Source organism: Labeo rohita, chromosome 25 (assembly GCF_022985175.1).
Source record: "Labeo rohita strain BAU-BD-2019 chromosome 25, IGBB_LRoh.1.0, whole genome shotgun sequence".
Lineage (NCBI taxonomy): Eukaryota > Metazoa > Chordata > Actinopteri > Cypriniformes > Cyprinidae > Labeo > Labeo rohita.
This window is the reverse complement of record NC_066893.1, coordinates 14,934,624-14,954,583: the sequence shown is the minus strand read 5'-3', so window position 1 is coordinate 14,954,583 and position 19,960 is coordinate 14,934,624. Positions and strand designations below refer to the sequence as shown.

At 35.8% G+C, this 19,960-nt stretch overlaps 2 protein-coding genes across 4 annotated transcripts; both read right to left on the bottom strand.

The window, feature by feature from the left end:
* Nucleotides 1–867: 867 nt before the first annotated feature.
* mmp15a (matrix metallopeptidase 15a) lies at nt 868–14,053 on the bottom strand. The gene is made up of 10 exons (XM_051099590.1): nt 13,913–14,053; nt 11,664–11,812; nt 11,362–11,484; nt 10,970–11,274; nt 10,593–10,754; nt 7,317–7,585; nt 6,936–7,074; nt 4,896–5,043; nt 2,676–2,791; nt 868–2,362 (listed from the first exon to the last, which is right to left on the bottom strand). The coding sequence occupies exons 1-10, from the start codon at nt 14,027–14,029 to the stop codon at nt 1,935–1,937; spliced, it is 1,956 nt and encodes a 651-aa protein (XP_050955547.1). The 5' UTR covers nt 14,030–14,053; the 3' UTR covers nt 868–1,934.
* Nucleotides 13,920–19,766, bottom strand: zpd (zona pellucida glycoprotein d). 3 transcript variants are annotated; one of them, XM_051099591.1, is made up of 9 exons: nt 19,461–19,766; nt 19,030–19,078; nt 18,856–18,960; nt 18,156–18,382; nt 17,348–17,505; nt 16,472–16,714; nt 15,842–16,025; nt 15,632–15,737; nt 13,920–15,086 (listed from the first exon to the last, which is right to left on the bottom strand). In XM_051099591.1, exons 1-9 carry the CDS (start codon nt 19,482–19,484, stop codon nt 14,974–14,976), a joined length of 1,209 nt encoding a protein of 402 aa, XP_050955548.1. In that variant the 5' UTR covers nt 19,485–19,766; the 3' UTR covers nt 13,920–14,973. The 3 variants fall into 3 exon arrangements, with proteins under 3 accessions (XP_050955548.1, XP_050955550.1, XP_050955551.1); XM_051099593.1 differs by having other exon boundaries at nt 18,174–18,382; XM_051099594.1 differs by lacking the exon at nt 18,856–18,960.
* Nucleotides 19,767–19,960: the final 194 nt, after the last annotated feature.

The window sequence follows — 19,960 nt, the reverse complement described above, 5'->3', positions numbered from 1 at the left end:
AGTTGCTGTTTGTAACTCCTGACCAGGCAAAAATGTATAATAGGTACTGAATTAAAATATATTAAAAAAAAAAAAAAAAAAAAAAAATTTTGCTAAGCTAGAAGACTGTAGTTGGGGTAGCCATTCCTGGCCAAACAAAAACATAATAGATATAAAAATTAACATTGAACATTTGCAAAGGTAGCTAGTGGACTAACTGGTTAGCAGTGTGCTAAACTAGTTCACTGAAGGGGTGGTTGGGGAAGCCATAATGCCTGGCCAAAGAAAAATATATGTATATATATTATATATGTAAAACTGACATCTTACAGATGTTTGCCAGACATTTGTACACAGCAGATGCTTTCCAGATCAAGAGATCTTTAACAGACATCTTGCAGATGTACGTGTGCTATCTGGGATAAAACATAATTTACCAACTGCAGAGGGTATAAGTGAGCAGGCTAAATAGCTAGCAGAATGCTAAACTGGCATCCCGAGCACTTACCTTGCAAAATCTAAGCTAAAAACAAATGCTGAAAAAAGAAATACTTGATTTCGCAATCTAATATTCATGAGACATTAATGGTCAAAATAACAGATGACTCGCATCATAAATTGAATTTGTAGGCTTTTCCTAGAATTCGTAAACATTCTTTGAGCAAATGGAATCACTTTGGAATTGGACTTGATTTGTGTGGGCGGCTAGATCTGGCACCCTCAGCACAATAGCAGGAAAATAACATTTACACAACACTACCATAACGTAACTGATACGCTTAGATTAAAAATGGAAGCTATATATACAGTAAGAGTTATTGTAATCAAACCAAAATGAAGGAAGTGCGCAATCAGCAGAGGAAGCTAAAAATTAAAGAGATACTTACATCCGTATACTCCATTTTATTGTGAGCAAGCTATATACCAGATAATATCTGTGAACAAAAGGAATACATGCCCTGCATGATTTACTCGATTGTTAATACAAAACAAAAATCAAATAAAACATCAAATTAAGGGAGAGTTTTTCATTCGGCACTACAAAAAAAAAAGCACAAACACATTCATATTGACATCAAATACAAAAAAACACAGGTTTAAGGCCACGTGAACAAAGAAAATTTTTTTTTTCCAAACTGCATGAAAAGCCAGTGAAAATAAGTACATTTCCAACACAGTGGTGATGGTCTGCACTTTTAAGGCACAGATTCAGCCTTGAAAGGCACTGACGGACACAATCCGAGGGTAGGAATGCCTCCCAAAAACAAAAACTTCACAAGTGGGGGAGACTGGAAGTACAAAAGAAAGTCCCACAGGAAGACAAACTCTGAGGAGGGAGAAAGAAGTAGGGGTGCGCTAATGTAGGTCACGATGACAGTACGGCCCCGCCTCGAATCGCCTTGTCCCCCTCCTCCTCGTCTTTGGCACGCTCAGAGGAAATGCTGGAAGGCTACAAGCCCCCATCCCCCTCTTTTTCTCTCTATAAAGTCCAAAATCAGCAACATCTGTGTAATGCAAGTCAGGCAAGGCTCCACGGGGAAAGAGACTATAAACCCTGCTAAATGTGCGTGAGACAATTATTAAGCCTGACTTTTGTTTTAACCCTGCTATTTCTGCAAGTCCTCGCCGTGGAGATTGCGGTTTCCTTTATTATTGAGGCCGGTTAGCAGAGGATGTGAAAGAAATGTGCTGATCTGAGCTTGCTTTCATACATCCCAGCGTTTCCCACAGTGTACAACTGAACGGGCTCAAGAGGAAAACACAGAAACCTTGCAGACGGACAAACAAAAAAGCATAAACGTAAAAAATGACCACAAAACAATCAAAAGTGCAAATTCTACATTGGGAATGGGGTTTTTGATTGGATGAGCACCATGAACAACAAGGTGTGTGTCTCTCAGAAAACCTATGTGCGGAAGATTTGGCTATTGGGTAGCGAAAGTGTGCGGATGTTTTCAGACCCACTGCTGCAGGGATCTTTTGCAGTGAACTAACACTTTGGGCGTCTCTTTTCTCTGGAGTGTGGTGATGATGATGTATATGACTCCCAGAATGCACAGCACCAGAACAAGAGGTACAGTCACTAAAATGAGGGTCATTATGTGTTCATCAGTTTCGTTCACTCTTAGAATGACATCTACTTCTTTTTTCTCATCTTCTTCATCAACATCTTCTTCGTCATCGGTTTTGTAGTCGTCAGCGTTTTGATTCTTGTCGTTCGTCTCAGGCGATCGATGGTCGGGTGTGACTTCCGTTTCCACATCAAAGTGCACCCGGCAGCCCATGAAATCTTTTAAAATGGATCTTGGGTATCCAGTGTCAACCTTCGTTCGCTTGTTATCGAACCTCCAGTATCTGGAGTCTTTGTAGAAGTAAGTGTACGCTGTGAGGGAAAGAGTTAAAATGCGAATTAGTGTACATAAATACACTAGTGACTAATATTGCATAAAATCTCATCGAGATTGTAGCCAGGCTTTGGATTCCACAGCTATAAAAATAACGTGCCAAAGACAATCATGAACAATGGCGTGAAATTAGAAGTGAAAGCAGAATGTTTTCAAGTCAAAGGTCTTATTGCGCCCCAGTTTTTCAGCAATGAAGTCACATTTTCCCTCTCAGCTTTGGATTAATGGACTCGACTCTCTTGCATTCAGCTGTGAAATTTTTTCAGGCAGTGTTGCCCCAGCCTGACTCACCTCCATCATCGCTGAGGAAGGCCCCTTTCGGGGAGCCAGGAATGGATCCCCACACGCTCACTGGTTTAGGGTAGTCTTTATCCACGGCACGGGATTCTTCACTAAACCGCCAATATCTTCAAGAGAAAACAGTAGTTGAAAATCAAACTTTAATTCTGTGTCTATGCTAATACATAAAGTGTTAGTTCACCAAAAATTAACAAAATCAAGAAAAAAATCTTTTTTTTTTTTTTTTACAGAACTTTGACTGTTAAATTTGAGATCCATCTTTTCACACTGAGGACAACTGAGGGACTCATATGCAACTATTACAGAAGGTTCAAATGCTCACTGATGCGTCAGAAGAAAAAAAACGATGCTTTAAGAGGTGGGTGAAAACTTTTGAAAAGAATGCAGGTGTACACATTTTGCCTAAATATCATATTTTTTCATTTAGTATTGCCCTTCAGAAGACAAAATAAATTACATTTACCCTGATCTTCAAAAAGTTTTCACCCCCCTCTGCTGTTAATGCATGGTTTTTCCTTCTGGAGCATCACTGAGCGTTTGAACTTTCTGTATTAGTCCCTCAGTTGTCCTCATTGCGAAAAGATGGATCTCAAAATCATACAGTCATTGTTGGAAAGGGTTCAAATACCCAAAAATGCTGGAAAACCAAAGAATTTGTGGGACCTGAAGGATTTTTCTTAAAAACAGCAGGCAGTTTAACGGTTTAGAACAAACAAGGGACTCATGAACAACTATCACTAAACAAAAAAAACAGCTGTGGATCATTCAGGTAACAACACTGTATTAAGAATCAAGGGGATGTAAACTTTTGAAAGGGGTCATTTTTTATAAATTCAACTATTATTTTCTCTCGTGGACTATATGTAAATGCCTTTTATGTGAAATATCTTATTCAGGTCAGTAATAAATAAACAATAACATGCATCTTGTATGATCCCTCTTATTTTGGTTAAAATAACATTTAGCAGATTCTAAAAGTGGGATTGAAAGTATATATGCTATAATATATGGTTGAAAGTATACTGTAAAGCCATTTCTGTTACTAACATTTTTTTTTTTTTTTTACACAAAGTTTTTCTTTTTAGGTTAAAGGTGAACTGGCCCCATTATTATTATTAATAATATTCATTATTATTTGGCTTGAGTAACATGTTGACAATTTTCTTTTTAAGTTAACTATCCTTTAATTTAAAGGAATAGTTCACCCAAAAATGAAAAATCTCTAATCACTGAGACACCCTCCACTTGTTCCAAAATTTTGAAAAATTAGTGTAACCAGTTAACGGCAAACATTGACTTGTATATAATAGGAAAAAAATGACATGGAAGTCAATGGCTACCGTCAACCGTTTTGTTACCAAAATGTCTTAATAAAGGCATTCTGAAATGGGTTAATAAAGGCCTGCTAAATTGAATCGATGCATATGTAAAATATCCATATTTAAAACTTGACTAAACTATAATCTCTAGCTTCCGCTTAATGTCGTATGTGCATTCACGAGAGACCGGTGTTCCAGTGGATGACATAGAACATAGGCAAATGTGGTGACGAACGCAGAAGTGCAAAGAGGAGAGAGCAAAGCAAAATGACGATCACGAATTAGAAGTACAAAATGAAGATTTAAAAAAAATTTTTTTGGAGGATTTCAATATAAGCCAAGAGGAGGCTGGTTTTCCTTCACTAAAGACAAAAATAGTTTCTTGCAAGACTAGCATATTCTCACCAGAGCTTAAAGTACGCCTACGCCCTATGTCATCCGCTGGAACGCCACTCTCTCGTGAACGCATGTACGACAATTAGCAGAAGCTAGAGATGACAGTTTATAAAGCTTTAAATAAGGATACATTTCTTAAACAAACGCATCGATTCGCTTCAGAAGGCCTTTATTAACCCCTGCAGTCATGTGGAGACTTTTTATGATGGATGGATTCACTTTATTGGGTTTTGAAATCTCAACACCTATTCACTGCCATTATAAAGCTTGAAAGAGCCAGGACATTAATTAATATAACTCTGATTGCATTAGTTTGAAAGAAGAAAGTCATATATACCTAGGATGGCTTGACGGTGAGTAAATCATAAGGTAATTTTCATTTTTTTAAGTCCCAGATCAAACTGCCCACTAAAGAAACACTATGTTGTTCTGTTAATGGCTAATCTTAAGTCTTGACACATCTGGCCTTTTCCACAAGGGGCCCCAGCATGTTTACCTGTCTCCTCTGAAGAAGTACGTATACCCAGATGGTTCCCACCACACTGCTGTGTCCACTCTGTCAGGCATGCCTTGACCATAACGAAACAAGTCCTGAGGGTATCCGGGCTCCACGTCTGCTTCTCTGAAAAGCCAGTATTTACTTCCTGCGAGAGTGATACAAAATACAAAGAGAAGAATGGACAAAAAGCCACATTAGATGGAAAGACTTGAACGGGAGGGGTTGCATGGCTGAGAGATGATATCACAGAGAGCTCTATTCAATTACTGCGATTGCACAGAAGATGTTTTGTGTTGCATGAAAGCCAAGCTCCCCTCAAACACATGCACAAATGAAACCTGAAGTCTCACAATCTACATAAACAACAAAACAACAACTTCGGCTCCTTGTACTACACATTCCCTCCTGCAAATTTTCCAGGTTTCTTCTCTCAAAATGAAAACAGAGCAGTCAGCATCTGGAGCTGAAGCTGACGCAATGCAGGCGAAGTCCTGCGACGCTGCCAAACTTTCTTTCTTTCCTCTCGGAGAGTTTTACAAGTGACATAATTTGACTTCAAGATGCTGTTACAGCAAGAGGAACAGATGTTTAAAGAAGAAGTAGATTGATAGCTGGGAAATAATATTTTGATGTCACTTTTAAAAATGCCTATCATGCTCTATCACTGTCATAAAAATTACTTTGGATCAAAATAATAGCTTCACTGGCCAAAAAAAAAAGGAAAAAGGAAAAAATCTAAAATAGAGCTGTCAAATCGATTAATCACAATTAATCACATCCAAAATAAAAGTTTGTTTATATAATATATGTGTGTGTACTGTGTATATTTATATGTATAAAAATACACACACACATATACACATATACATACATACATACATACATACATATGTATTTTTTTTATATATATATATATGTAATATATATTTTATATAATTAAATATTAGTGCTGTGCAACGATTAATCGCGATTAATCGCATCCAAAATAAAAGTTTTTGTTTACATACTGTAATATATGTGTGTGTGCTGTGTATATTTATTATTTATATATAAACACACACACATGCATGGACATATTTAAGAAAAATATGTTATGTTTATATATTAAAAATATTTGGATATATCAATTATATCAACAAAAATATACATTCATAAATATTTTCACAATATATACTGTACCTGTGTGTATTTATATATACACAGTACACACACACACACATTTGTTTTTGTGAATTGTGGGGACTTTCCATAGACTTCTATAGATTTTATACTGACCAAACGATATTGTCTATCCCCTAACCCAACCCTAACCCTAAACCTAGCCCTCACAGAAAACATGTTTGCATTGTTACACTTTCAGATAAACACCATTCACTATTTTTAATAATTTCTTAACATTTAATTTTCTAAAACCGGCCTGCGGTCCCCACAATGTCAAAAATTTCAGGTTTTACTATCCTTGAGGGGACATTTGGTCCCCACAATGTAGCAAAAACAAGTACACACACACACACACACACATATTATGTAAACAAAAACTTATTTTGGATGCGATTAATTGCGATTAATCATTGCAAAACACCAATAAATATTGTTATAATATAACAGAAATATGAATATATATATATACACACATGTAAGTATTTTTAAATTTATACATGTATGTGTGTTATATTTTATATATATATATATTTTATATATATATATATACATATATATATGTATATATATATATATAAAAATATACTCAGAACACACACATGTATTATGTAAACAAACTTTTATTTTAGATGTGATTAATCACAATTAATCGATTTGACAGCACTAATATAAAATCAGTATTTTATTTTTGTTACAATTAAAACAATTACAAAATGTATATTATTATTATTATTATTATTATTATAATGATAATAAAATTATATTTTTTTATAAAACAATTATAAAAAATAAATTATTTTTTAACCCTTTTTTTCTTGCTTTAAGCATAAACCTCTTTAAAATTAAGTTATTAAATATTTATTTAATGACTCAGACCTTTAAAGAATACAAATTTCCCATCATGCCGTTCATAGGCAGCGTCTATGTTCTCTGGAAGCCCCATCCAGAACAAGGAGATTGGCATTGGGTAATTATCCAGAACCCGGTTCCTCCTAACCCTCCAAAACCACCGACCCTGACAAAGATAAAAACATTAATTTAATTTTTATTTATGTTTTATCAGATTTATGCTTTGTCTGAAAACTTGGACCATCTTCTTGCAGACACCTAGTTGAAATAATGGTCAAAAACAAGCAAAATACATTGTTAGTGTTTTAGTATGTATTTATGCAGTTGCTAAGGTGTTTTAAGTGGGCTTTTTATGAAGAACCACTATATATAATGTAACTGCATTTACTGAAGATCACTGTTTCTAACCTTAAACACAAACATCTCCCCTCTCAACATGGTCACGGTGTCAAAGTTCCCCTCGCAGATGTCCGGTGCATCCTGATCCGAGCGTGCTGTGGGCTTGGGTCTATGGGACCTCCTGGTGGGTTGGACCGGAGGCACCCAGGGCTTGGTGGGCTGCCGCGAGGGTCTGGTTGTTTTCGGTTGGGCCACTGTAGTGGTGGGCTCCGGCTCAGCAGTGGTTGTAAACAGGGTTGTGGTGGGAGGTGCTTGAGTGGTGAAAGTCTCTGGAGGTCCTGTAAATACCAAACCATAATGTATTTTCACACTTAGCTAATCACCCTCTTTTCTACACATACTGCATAGACACAGAATGCGTCACTTTTCCATCCAGCACCAGAAAGCCCACGAGGCTCATTCAGCCAGCAGTGGAAGGCTTTCAAATGGAGAAAACAGACGCAAACAAAGACACATACACTGAGACATTCATTGGTGCAGAACTCAATGCAACTGCACTGAAGACTCAAGCTGAAAACAGCAAAGTGTGGATAACAACTGCATTATAAATGTGGTAAAGCCTAAAGAAATCATCGGATAATGGCTGATCTGCATTGTAAGACAGTTGCATCACATACACATTTTGGACATTTTACAACTGCAAAAGTGTCATTTGGACTGTATAAAGGGCGTTCACACTGACAGCAATTAAACTGAATCAACAACTCTCGCTGAAAATGAATGTGGCGTTTTAAGAGTGCTGTTATTTAGTCCAGTAAACCTGGGATATTTCACTGTTTGCATCACTCTGGGTTGCTTGACTGTGTTAGCGGTGGGGATTTTTTAGTGACTATTTCTGCAGGTTACATCATTAAACCAGACAAGCGAAACTGAATCTTCACCCAACTGATTCATTCAGAAACAAAACAAGTGAGAGTTTTAATGATTAAACCACTCAGTTAATCAATTTGTTAAAAACACCAATTTAACCAGGTACGAATATTGTGGTTATGAGTGATTCACTGAATTATTCATTTAACTGATTCATTTAAAAACACTAATGCTGCGTCCGAAATCGGATACTTCCCTACTATATAGTACGCGAAAAACAGTATGCGAGGCGAGTAGTATGTCCGAATTCATAGTATTCGAAATTCAGTAGGCGAGAAGTACCCGGATGACCTACTGCTTCCGCCCGAATTCTGTAGTACGCATACCATGGACACTTTCCTATCCCATGAGGCTCCGGGAGAGGATGCGTTGTATTCGAAAAATGGCGGAAGGTGGAGACGCGGCTCATTTCGAGTGTAAGTACCTCAGGAAAAAACGTTGTTTATTGTGATTAAATTACACTTGTTTAACACAATCTAAATAAACGGATGACTTATTGAAAGTTTAAACATTGTAAATCGAAACGTTATTTGACAAATAATCTAGAAGCTGTCTACGAAGCCGTGATCTGCGAGCAGCTGACCAACGCCTTCTCTGAGCTGTCTGTCCAATCAACGTTAAAACGCCGAACATTGCCGGTGCTGGTGTTCGTGCAGTGGAGCAGTCTCTTTAAATTTTCGCGCTGTTGTGACGACGCATGACACGTGACAACATCAATATGGCGGATGTAGTACGTCCGAATTCCATTCATACTACCCACATTCATACTATATAGAACGTACTTTTTAACGGTCGGGTAGTACGTTCATATTTAAATGTAGTACCTACTTAACCAGTATGCGATTTCGGACGCCCAGTATGCGATTTCGGACGCAGCATAATTCACTAAAGTCACTGCTTTAATGAGTGAAATCACTCAGTTAATCAATATGTTAAAAACACTGATTTAACAAGTAATGAAATGTGGTTGTCTTTATGAGAGAATCATGAAATCATTCATTTAACTGACTTATTTAAAAACACTGATTGATTCAGGAATGAAACGAGTCTTAATGAGTGAATTACTCAGTTAATCGATTCATTAAAAAACACTGATTCAACTAGGAACGAAACGTGATTGTCTTTGAGTTAATCACTGAATCATTCATTTAACTGATTAAATTTAAAACAGATTCATTCAGGAATGAAACAAGCGACTCTCTTAATGAGTGAATCACTCAGTTAATAGATACATAAAAACACTACTTTAATAAGAAATTAAACATATTTGTCTTTATGAGTGAAACATTGAATCATTCATTTAACTGATTCATGAAAAAAACACTGATTCATTAATGAGTGAATCACTTGGTTACTTGATTCATTAAAAACAGATTTAACTAGGAATAAAACATGTGACTGTCTTAATGAGTGAATCACTCAGTTAATCAATTTGTTAATTTAACTGATTCATTTAAAAGTACCAATTCATTCAGTAATAAAAGCAAATGACTGCCCACCAATAAATGAATCACGCAGTTACTCGATTCATTAAAAAAAAAAAAAAAAAAAAAATATCACAGATTTACCCAGGAATGAAACATGTGAATGTCTTTGAGTGAATCACTAAATCATTCATTTAACGGACTCATTTAAAAACACTAATTCATTAAGGAATGAAGCAAGTGACTTTTTTTATGAGTCAATCACACAATTACTCGATTCATTAAAAACTTAAAACTTTAAATCAGAAATGAAACATGATTATCTTAATAAGTGAATCACTGAATCATTAATGGATTTAAACAAGCAACTGTCTTAATGAGTGAATCATTCAGTTAACTGATTCATTGACAAAAAACACTGATTCAACCAGCAATGAAACCAGCGATTGTCTTTTTAAGCGAATCATTGAATCATGCAGTTAAATTCATTATAAACCACTGATTTATCCAGGAACGAAACAACTAATTTTCACTCAGAATCATTCACTCATTTTAAAGCAAATGTGTTACTCACAGACATGCAACATTATGGTTTCGTTTGAAACTATTTTTGATTGTGGAACAAAAACTCACGAAGTAATTTCCAATATTGTGTCTCAGATGTCAATATTAACCACTATTAACCGACTAGAGCAGTGCATTACATTTCTGGTCTCTGGTGTTTCAAGTCAAATTAACAATTTCTGAGCCAATAATATAATGTTAAACCTGTGCATTTTTATAGATTTAGTTATACTGAAAAAGTTTCAATTCAGTTGATCTTTTATACCCTGTTTTAACATGGATTTCTATGGAGACTGGAACACGAAAGCAAGCAAACAGAAGTTAGAATCCTTCATGGTCGTCACTCATCGGACACTCAGGAAAAAAGTGGATAATTGACAGTAAAAGGTAAATTATCTAAAACAAGAAGTATTTCAGACCAGCTTACCATAGATCTGGTGAATGCCATTTATATCATCTTCAGTCAGTGAGAAACTTTCTGTGTCCATCCACTGGTAGAAAGGCGCCATGATGGCGTAAGGGTTGTTAGAGTGTTCCAACCCCAGCGCGTGACCCAACTCATGAACCGCAACTAGAAACAAGTCAACACCTACAACCAAACAAAAACAGCTAATTAAATGACTAAACCATAGGCTAAGAAAAAAAAAAAACAAAGGGTTAAATCTGCTTCTGAACAGTGCAAAGACATTAAAATGCTGCTAACATCCACACGTTCTCTGTGGAAAATTAAATGGCAAGTTAATATACAGCAAAAATGTTAATTTACTTTGAAGTAGGTAAAAGACTGCAGAAAATTGCTCACACCTGAGCCCTCCCGTTGGTTCAAGGTCCATGGCTCGTCTGTGTCAAAATGTGTGTCTCCTCCCATTCCAGGACCGGGGAAAAAAGCATGTGCCAGAGAGCCTCCTTCCCCATCGAAGAGAGACATATCACCATGATATCCAGAAGCAAACAGTAGTATTATGTCAGGCCCCTCACTGCCATTCTTTATCTCGTGATACGGGACCTCCTCGAACCTCAGAGGTGTTACTTTCTCCCAAACCTGGAAGGCTTTGCGAATAGCCTCGTAGGTCTGCTCCTGGCCCACTTTGGGTGAGTGGTTCTGAATACTGGGGCGAGAAATAAAGATGTTTTTCTGGTGATCATTAAACTGATCAATGTAAACTGAATTTGTATTGTATTGAGGTTTAATTCACCTGTAAGTCAGCTTGTCCTGATCCCACTTGTGGCCAGTAAGCGCGTACCGCTTACGCCGAGTACCTCCCTCTGTTGACTCCTCAAAATGATCAGGCACTCCACAGCGAGGTCTTTTCATGGCACTGAAAAAAAATGTTATACATGTACAATTATATAAAATGAAAACTTTATATAAGCTAGATGACATAGTTAGCCTGTCCAAGGCATCACCGTTTCTATTTTCGTAGTTAACACACAATCAAAACAGGCTGAGATCATCTTATTGTTGTTCCACAGGCAGTTGAATAAGAGGAAATCATACTTCAGAGTGGCCAAGTCCATGTGTCCGGTCACCTCAAGGCCATAGAAGCGCTGCATGTCCTTAATGGCACTAGAAAGGATCTGGGCTGACTGCATGGTGGACATCTGTCTGCTAGCCTGGGACAGGTAGCCATACGTCCTCAGCCATGACTTTAAAGAACAACACACAGAAAATGTTGGAGAGTTGACAATGTGTTGCAACAACTACTTCTAAGAAGTGTGGTGACGATGGGATTGCACAACAGAAAGGAGAAATGGACATACAGAAAAACATTAATAGTCAAGCTGCTTTACAATTACGCAATTATTCCTTAGAACCCTTCGGCAAATGTTATAGAGGTCTGTAATTATATAAGTTAAGCCTTAAACTATATAAACACTGTATAAAGACCAATTTTATTTGTTGGGTTAAGAATTGAATATTAATACGAATATGTTTCCAGTTAAGACTGCTGCCACATGGTCAGGCATTGAGGACAGATGTAAAGATCCTTAGGCACTTCCTCATACACCGTAGGACAGATGTTTGACAGAGGTTGCAGAAACTTCCTGTTATAATTCTCTGCTTTGAAATTACAAAATGGTCACTAAACAGGATTCAGTTTCAAGTAACCCAAAAAAAACTATGGTCCCGTTAGGAGTAAAAAGAAACTTTAAAATGTGTTTTTAATTTTAAAAATGTCAAACAGTACAATGACTTACAAACAACATTCTAATTGTAAAGAGAAACAGATTGATAGCTTATTGCTTTAATATAATATAATATAATATAAAATGAACGGTGTTGTTACAGCATTATATTTAATTAAAGCTTTTATGACCTATATAAATGTAAATCTAATTTTTCGTCTTTGTTTTGGGATGTCTAATTGTTGAGGTACACATTTATCACATGACAATGATAGTTGTCAATGACAATGATAGTAGTTAAAAAGTTGAGTAATTATCCAAACAACATAAGTTCATGTGTGAATGGATTTATCTATTAGTAAACATAATATTAAAGAACATACACTACCAGTCAAAAGTTTTTGAACTGGAAGATTTTTAATGTTTTTTAAAGAAGCCTTTTCAGCTCACCACGCAAAAACAGTAACATTTTGAAATATTTTGACTATTTAAAACAACTGTTTTCTATTTGAATATATTTAAAAATGTAATTAACAGTATTCCTGTGATTTCAAAGCTGAATTTTTAGCATCAATACTCGTCACATGATCCTTCAGAAATCAATCTAATATTCTGATTTGCTGCTCAAAAAACATTTGTTATTATTATTATTATTATTATGTTGACAACAGATGAGTAGAATGTTTTCAGGTTTCTTTGATGAATATAAAGTTCATCTTTTGTAATATTATAAATGTCTTTATCACTTTTGATCAATTTAAAACATTCTTGCTAAATAAACTTAGTAATTTCTATAATTTCTTTACCAATATACATTAGGGCTATCAAATGATTAATACGCATACAAAATAAAAGTTTAAGTTTGCCTAATAAACGTGTGTGTACTGTGTGCAATTATTATGTATATATAAATACACACAAATTAATGTATATAATGTATATAAGAGAAATATTTATGCAGATTTTTTTTATTTATATATTAAATTATATAAAAATTATAATAAATACATATACTTGTAAATATTTCTTAAATATATACATGAATGTGTTCGTATTTATATATACATAATAATTACACAGCACACTCAAACTCAAACTTATTTTGTATGCTATTAATCGTTTGACAGCCCATTCTTGAACAGCAAATCAGCATATTAGAAGACTGGAGTAATGATTCTGAAAATTTACCTTTGATCACAGAAATAAATTACATTTTAAAATATATTCAAGTAGAAAAAGGTATTTAAAAATAGTAAAAAATATTTCAAAACTTTTTTGCTGTACTTCGGATCAAATAAATGCAGGCTTAGTGAACAGAATAGTCTTCTAAATAATAATAATAATAATAAAACCCCATCAGAATCTTACTGTTCAAAAACTTTTGACTGGAAGGAGTTGAAAAGTGTGAATAACTTTAAGAAAACTTGACAATTAGAAATCGGTTTAATCGATTTTTTTTTTATTAAACTAAACCTAAAACTCTTACTTTTCCAACCCTGGAAGACAAAAGCAAAATATAAACAGAATTTCGCAACTCTATGTACAAATATAAACCCTACTATGTTCGTTTCATGTCATCGGTGTTTTAGTACAACACTCAAAACTATTTAATCTACAAACCTCTGCGTTGAAGGAATCATCTTCTGCAGTTGTTTCAGCAATGTTGACAAACAGCAGGATGAAAATTATAGTAACGGGTCGCAGCGACCGATGAGATCTACTCCTGCGGGCTGACATCTCTTCACTCCCGGGGCAGCAATGACAAACGACCACACAACCACCTCCTCCACCACAAGAACCGCTTAGATTAGATCGCAACCTGGGAGATCCTACAGTCTTTTATCGCCAAAATAAGGTCATTGTTCTTCTCAGACCACAAATCCACCAACTTAGTAGTGCACGACGTTTTTTCTTATTCCTGTTAAGTTTTCGCTATCCGTGCAAACAGTTCAAATAGGTCTCCAGTGGTGCGCGCGCGCTTGTAAACTATAACATTAGCATGACCAGCAGCTATCTACCCATTAAATACTGAATAAAAAGACCACTTGTTGATATCTGCATTGCAGTTTCCGTGTTGCTATAAGTACCGCCTGTATAAACCCATCTGGAAATGTCGAGGACCAGGCAGCGCGTCCTCGAAAGGATCCTTAATCTGTTGCAGGACACCAAATATGAGCATGAAACCTCATGAGGATCTCATGCGATCTGCAGCACGCAGCCGCACCCGATTCTCTGCCCACTTTCTCGGTTTACCTTTGTGATATTATGATACCATTCATGGTGTGCATTTATGGAAACAATCCATATATATATTAGAAAATGCAGATAAAGTAAACTGTATTGAAAAGTGTTTATTTAAAGAACCCTAAATGTCCATTTTTAGTTCCCACTGCCACCTGTTGTTCATATTTAGTACTGTAAATATAAAGTGAGATTTATAGTACGCAAGAAAAAAAAAACAGCAGCCCTGACTAAACAAATCCGTCTCTGTTTAAATCATATTCAAGCTAATTTTGCTTCAAAAACTACATTTCTATGATAGAACATTTAAAATGTTCACTTAGGGTTCATTATCATAGTGTTTTCACTCTGGGCTAGCATGCTAATAGCTAGCTTGTGTACTTGAGGTAGCTTTTGTACCCTACACAAACAATTATGTGTTAGGTGAAAATTAGATTTATTTAGCTATTTGTCATGTGTCGTCGATTTCCGGCTTTGGCAATACTGATAAGGATGAAAAGGAAGATGCCCAGTGTCCAAATCACTGCCAATGGAAGAACCAATGCGAGGAGATCTAAAATTAGACAAAATCCATATGGGTCAAACCTGATATAAAGCATGGTGTCTATGTATTAACATATCGTAGGACACTATGTGTGACCCTGAACCACAAAACCAGGCATAAGGGTCAATTTTGTAAAAAAAAAAAAATTCAGATTTATATATCATATGAAAGCTAAATAAGCTTTCTACTGATGTATGGTTTTATTATGATAATATTTGGCTGAGATGCAACTATTTGAAAATCTGGAATTTGAGGGTGCAAAAAAAAAAAAAAAAAAAAAAAAAAAAAATTCTAAATATTGAGAATATCACATTTAAAGTTGTCTAAATGAAGTTCTTAGCAATGCATATTACTAATCAAAAATTAAGTTTTGATATATTTACAGTAGAAAATTACAAAATATCTTCATGAAACATTAGCTTTACTTAATATCCTAATGATTTTTGGCATAAAAGAAAAATCAACAATTTTGACCCATACAATGTATTGTTGGCTACTGCTACAAATATACCCGTGCTACTTACGACTGGTTTTGTGGTCATATATAAACATACTTATCATGGGTCTGACTGGTAGCTCTTGTCTGATTGGTCCATAAGACAGCAGGCCTTGAGCCTGCTCATCCATAACCACCTCTCTTTTGGATACAGTTTTACATTCCTAAAACAAATCAGGTCAAGTTAACAATGGAAAACATCATTGTCCAAAACCAGCTGGTTTAAAAAAAAAACAAAAAAAAACAAACAAAAAAAAAACCCACTTACAGGAATACAAGACTTTCCATCCTCAGGTGTGCAGAGATGCACAGTGCAGTGCAGGTAGAAACTGTGGGGCTCGTATGCAAACCGAAACATATCAAACGAATAGCGGACAGTCGACCCCTCGCCGTTTCTTCCCGCAGGATGCGCCGTACCATTACCAAATGAAGTTGTTTTGTCACTTGTACACCTTGAAGACAAACAGAAATCAAAGACACTTATGAAAGGTGAAATATTTGGCTTAGTAATTGCAGCTTGATCTCATGAGAAAGTTTCTGCACCTTCAGTTCACCAAAAATAAAATGGTTACGAATTACCATGTGTGCAGTGTTGCCAAGTCTGTGGTTTTCCAGTGGAATTGGGCTAATTTAACACTGTTGCCGTAAGTTGAATCGACCCCAATAACATCATATTTAGCCACTGAAAGGCGAATTTACAAGGGGAACCCTGACAAAAAAAACATGTATTTTATACTCCAGAATGTGATTTTTAATCATTTTGGGCTAGTTTTGAGTAGCAACTGGGCAGGTTTTGTTGTGAAATCTTGGCAACCCTGTATGTGTGTTGGTTACTGATTTTAAAAAGGAACATCTGGATTTAAAATGTACAAATATGTGATTCACAATATTAACTGACCCATTTAGAAGCAGTGTGTGGCTAAAGCCCGTCTTATCATTAGCTTGAGGAGTCTGAGTAGCCCAACACTCATTCACTTTCAGATGGAAGAAGTCTTCTGGTTCTGTCACTTGGATCTGGACGTAGATTTGATCCCCAAGCTTAATAGTAGGTGCGCTGGTGAAAGCCTCAGTGTATGTGTGATCTTTAAACAAGCTCATCTCCACTTTGGCATCCACTTCGTCCACCTTGAACACTCTTTCACTTCAGAAACAAATCAAAAGGGTTAAATAGACATCATTTATAAAGAATAGTTTAAAGCAGCGGTTTTCAAACCGGTCCTGTGAGCACTCCCAATGCTGCACATTTTGTAGGTCTCTCATATCTGACACACCCATTTCAGGTCTTGCTGTCTCTACTTATGAGCTGATGAGTTGAATCAGGTGTGATACATGAGGGAGACACAGAAAAAGTGTAGTGCTGGGGGTGCTTGCAGGACCGGTTTGAAAACCGCTGGTGTAAAGGAATAGTTCACCCAAAAATGGAAATGCTGAAAATGTACTTGCCCTCAGGCCATTCATAACGTAGATGTGTTTTTTCTTCATTAACAGTCCATGCATTAATGTCTTGCAGTGGTTTAAAATGAAAAACATCTTATTACAAACGCATAGCTTTTCACTTCAAGAGACATTAATTGATGGATTAGATTGTTTGTGGATTATTGTGGTGTTTTTAATCAGGTGTTTGAACTCACATTCTGACAGCACCCATTAAAACTCCAGAAGATCCATTGGTAAGCAAGTGAAGAAACCAACTTATCTTTATCTTGAATGTCATGAGGGTGAGTAAATTCAGCAAATTTTTATTTTTGAGTGAAATATTTCTTTCAAATTGTACCTGGAGAAAGAGATGATGGGAAATGCCAGGCTGAGTCGACGGATGTACGGATAGATGCACTTGTACTCAATCTGCACCACTGGATCTCTCACAATATTTCCATAGACAGGTGGGTCAGACATCAGCGTTAAGGAGTATGCGATGTGCGTTATGTTCTTCTGTAAAGAGTGGATGACATTTATAGATATGTAATGTGTATGTGCTTTGATGCTTGCATAGTTTATGAAAAATAGTGTTTTCACAACGCGTCATCAGTTGGCCATATTGGTGGCACTGAATGTTAACAATGCCACTGAAGGGAACAAAACTCGCATATTTTGCTCATTATTACTGCTAAAAATGGTCAATTATTGTCATGTTTTGAGCTGTAGTAATCGGGCGGATCAGAAAAACTAATTTGGAGTATTATAGACTGCCAAAAGTTATAACAAATCAAGCAGAAGTGTGCAAAAAAACTCTGAGGAACAAAAGGCATTTGTGGTTGGCCACACTGAACCAGGTTTTCCAACGAACGCACCAACAGATGTTGTTTCCGGGTCCGAGCCCCAACTCATTTCAGCAGCCATTTATGAGCACTGTTTAAAATATAAACACAGATGGTTTCTATATTTATTTTACATTTATATTTTCACTGTCTGGCTATCTGGGATTTCGTTATGGAACTAAAGGTAGTAGTATAAATTTTTTGGTAGTATTATCTCACATTGTGAGTGTATAATTAGTACCGTTTGTTGTTTTCTCATTTCATCTGATAGCGCATTCGGACCCAAAAGTCACAGAAGAGGTGATGTGTGATGTCGGACTTAACAAGTGAATTGTACTCCACCTCCAGAGGTTTGCCTCCACAGGCAGTGTACTGGTCCATTGGTGTGTGCACTGCGAAATAGGCTGATCCAGAGATGATCTCTCTATGTGCACGGCAGCTGGCGTTAGTCAGATGAACAGACTCTACTCCCACATTGTAGTACTGGAAGAACTCTTCATCCACAAGGATGGAAATAAAGTCTTTGCCACACGTCACATTCATTGTTGCGACTTGAAGAAAAATATTTGATTAATATAATATAAAACATGACAAATTTGCAAATGTGTTAGTCTTAGCTGGAACTTAGTTAGCCAAGCAACCGGGGCCAGATTCACAAGACATTAAAAAAAAAAATACTGCTATTATCTACACTAAAATACTTAATGTATTTCTTTCTTTCTTAAGACAAAACTAAGACTAAAGAATAAACAACTTCTTTAAGTTAGGATAACCTTCAAACTTAAATCCCCAAAGGTAGAGTCTGTCATCTTATTCCTAATATATTTCTAAAAAATATTTTGAAACTTGGACAACCTAAGTTGTAAGATTTAAACAGAATTTAGAAAGAATTTTTAAGACTTTAATGAACCTGGCCGCAATTTGCCAAACAGCTAAGTGTTAGGCTAGAAGAGCAACTTAAACCAGTTAATTTAACTGCAGAAATTTAACTGCAGTTTTTCTTCCAAGGTTGACCTTTGTTTACCCTGGTCACAGAGATCTCCAAAGTAGCCAACTGCACATTTACAAGTTCGCCTCTGCGACAAAACGCAGGTAGTCGGGTCAGAACACTGTGATATCTCACATTCACCTGAATGAAAAAGTGCTTTAATAACCAGACTTAACCGAGATGAAATATTTCCATCACATGTGACCTTACCAGAAATACTCCCAACTGCACAAAGTAAGGTTGCAAGATGTAGAAACACCTGTGAGGGAAAAACTACAGTCAGTGAAAATTTATGGTAACACTTTAGAAAAAGGTTCATTAGTTAACATGAACTAAGAACTTCTAGAGCATTTATTAATCTTAGTTCATATTAATTTCAGCATTTACTAATGCAATACTAAAATCACAATGTATTTGTTAACACTAGTTAATGCACAGTGAACTAACATAAACAATAAACGACAGTATTTTATTAACTAACATTTACAAAGAATAATAAATAGTTTAATGAATGCATTGTTCATTGTTCGTTCGTGTTAGTTAATACATGAACTAATTAACAAATGACACGTTATTAGAAAGTGTTACCACAATTACTAAGTTAAAATCTGACACTGAAATACTGAGGAGAAAAAACTCACCTGTGATTTCGGATAGTGGGCCATTTGTATTAGCAAATCCTTTTTTGTTTGAAAACTGGTTTTAGAATAGCAATTTTAAAGTAGTTTAATAACTAGTCCACATGTCAAATGGATCTCATTCAAGTAAATATGGATTAAATACATTAGAAAGGAAACGGTAAAATAATTTGATGTGTAACACCTGTAACCACTGCCTTTGGTCGTCTGATTGACACGTTAAACCACCAATCACATTTTGACATGACGTTTATGGGTTGGTACAGACAAAAAATAAATGAAATTATGAAGAACATAAATAAATAATTAATTAATAAAGTGACACACATATACAAAACACAGTATGACACATACTATGCATTAATATAGCCTATCATGCATTGTTAGGTTATACATACATTATAAAGGGTTAAAATAAATATAAGCACTATTATTAAAACCAGTCAAATGAAAGCATTTAACAGCATCTTATTGTTTTCTTTAATAAATTATCCCCAGTCATA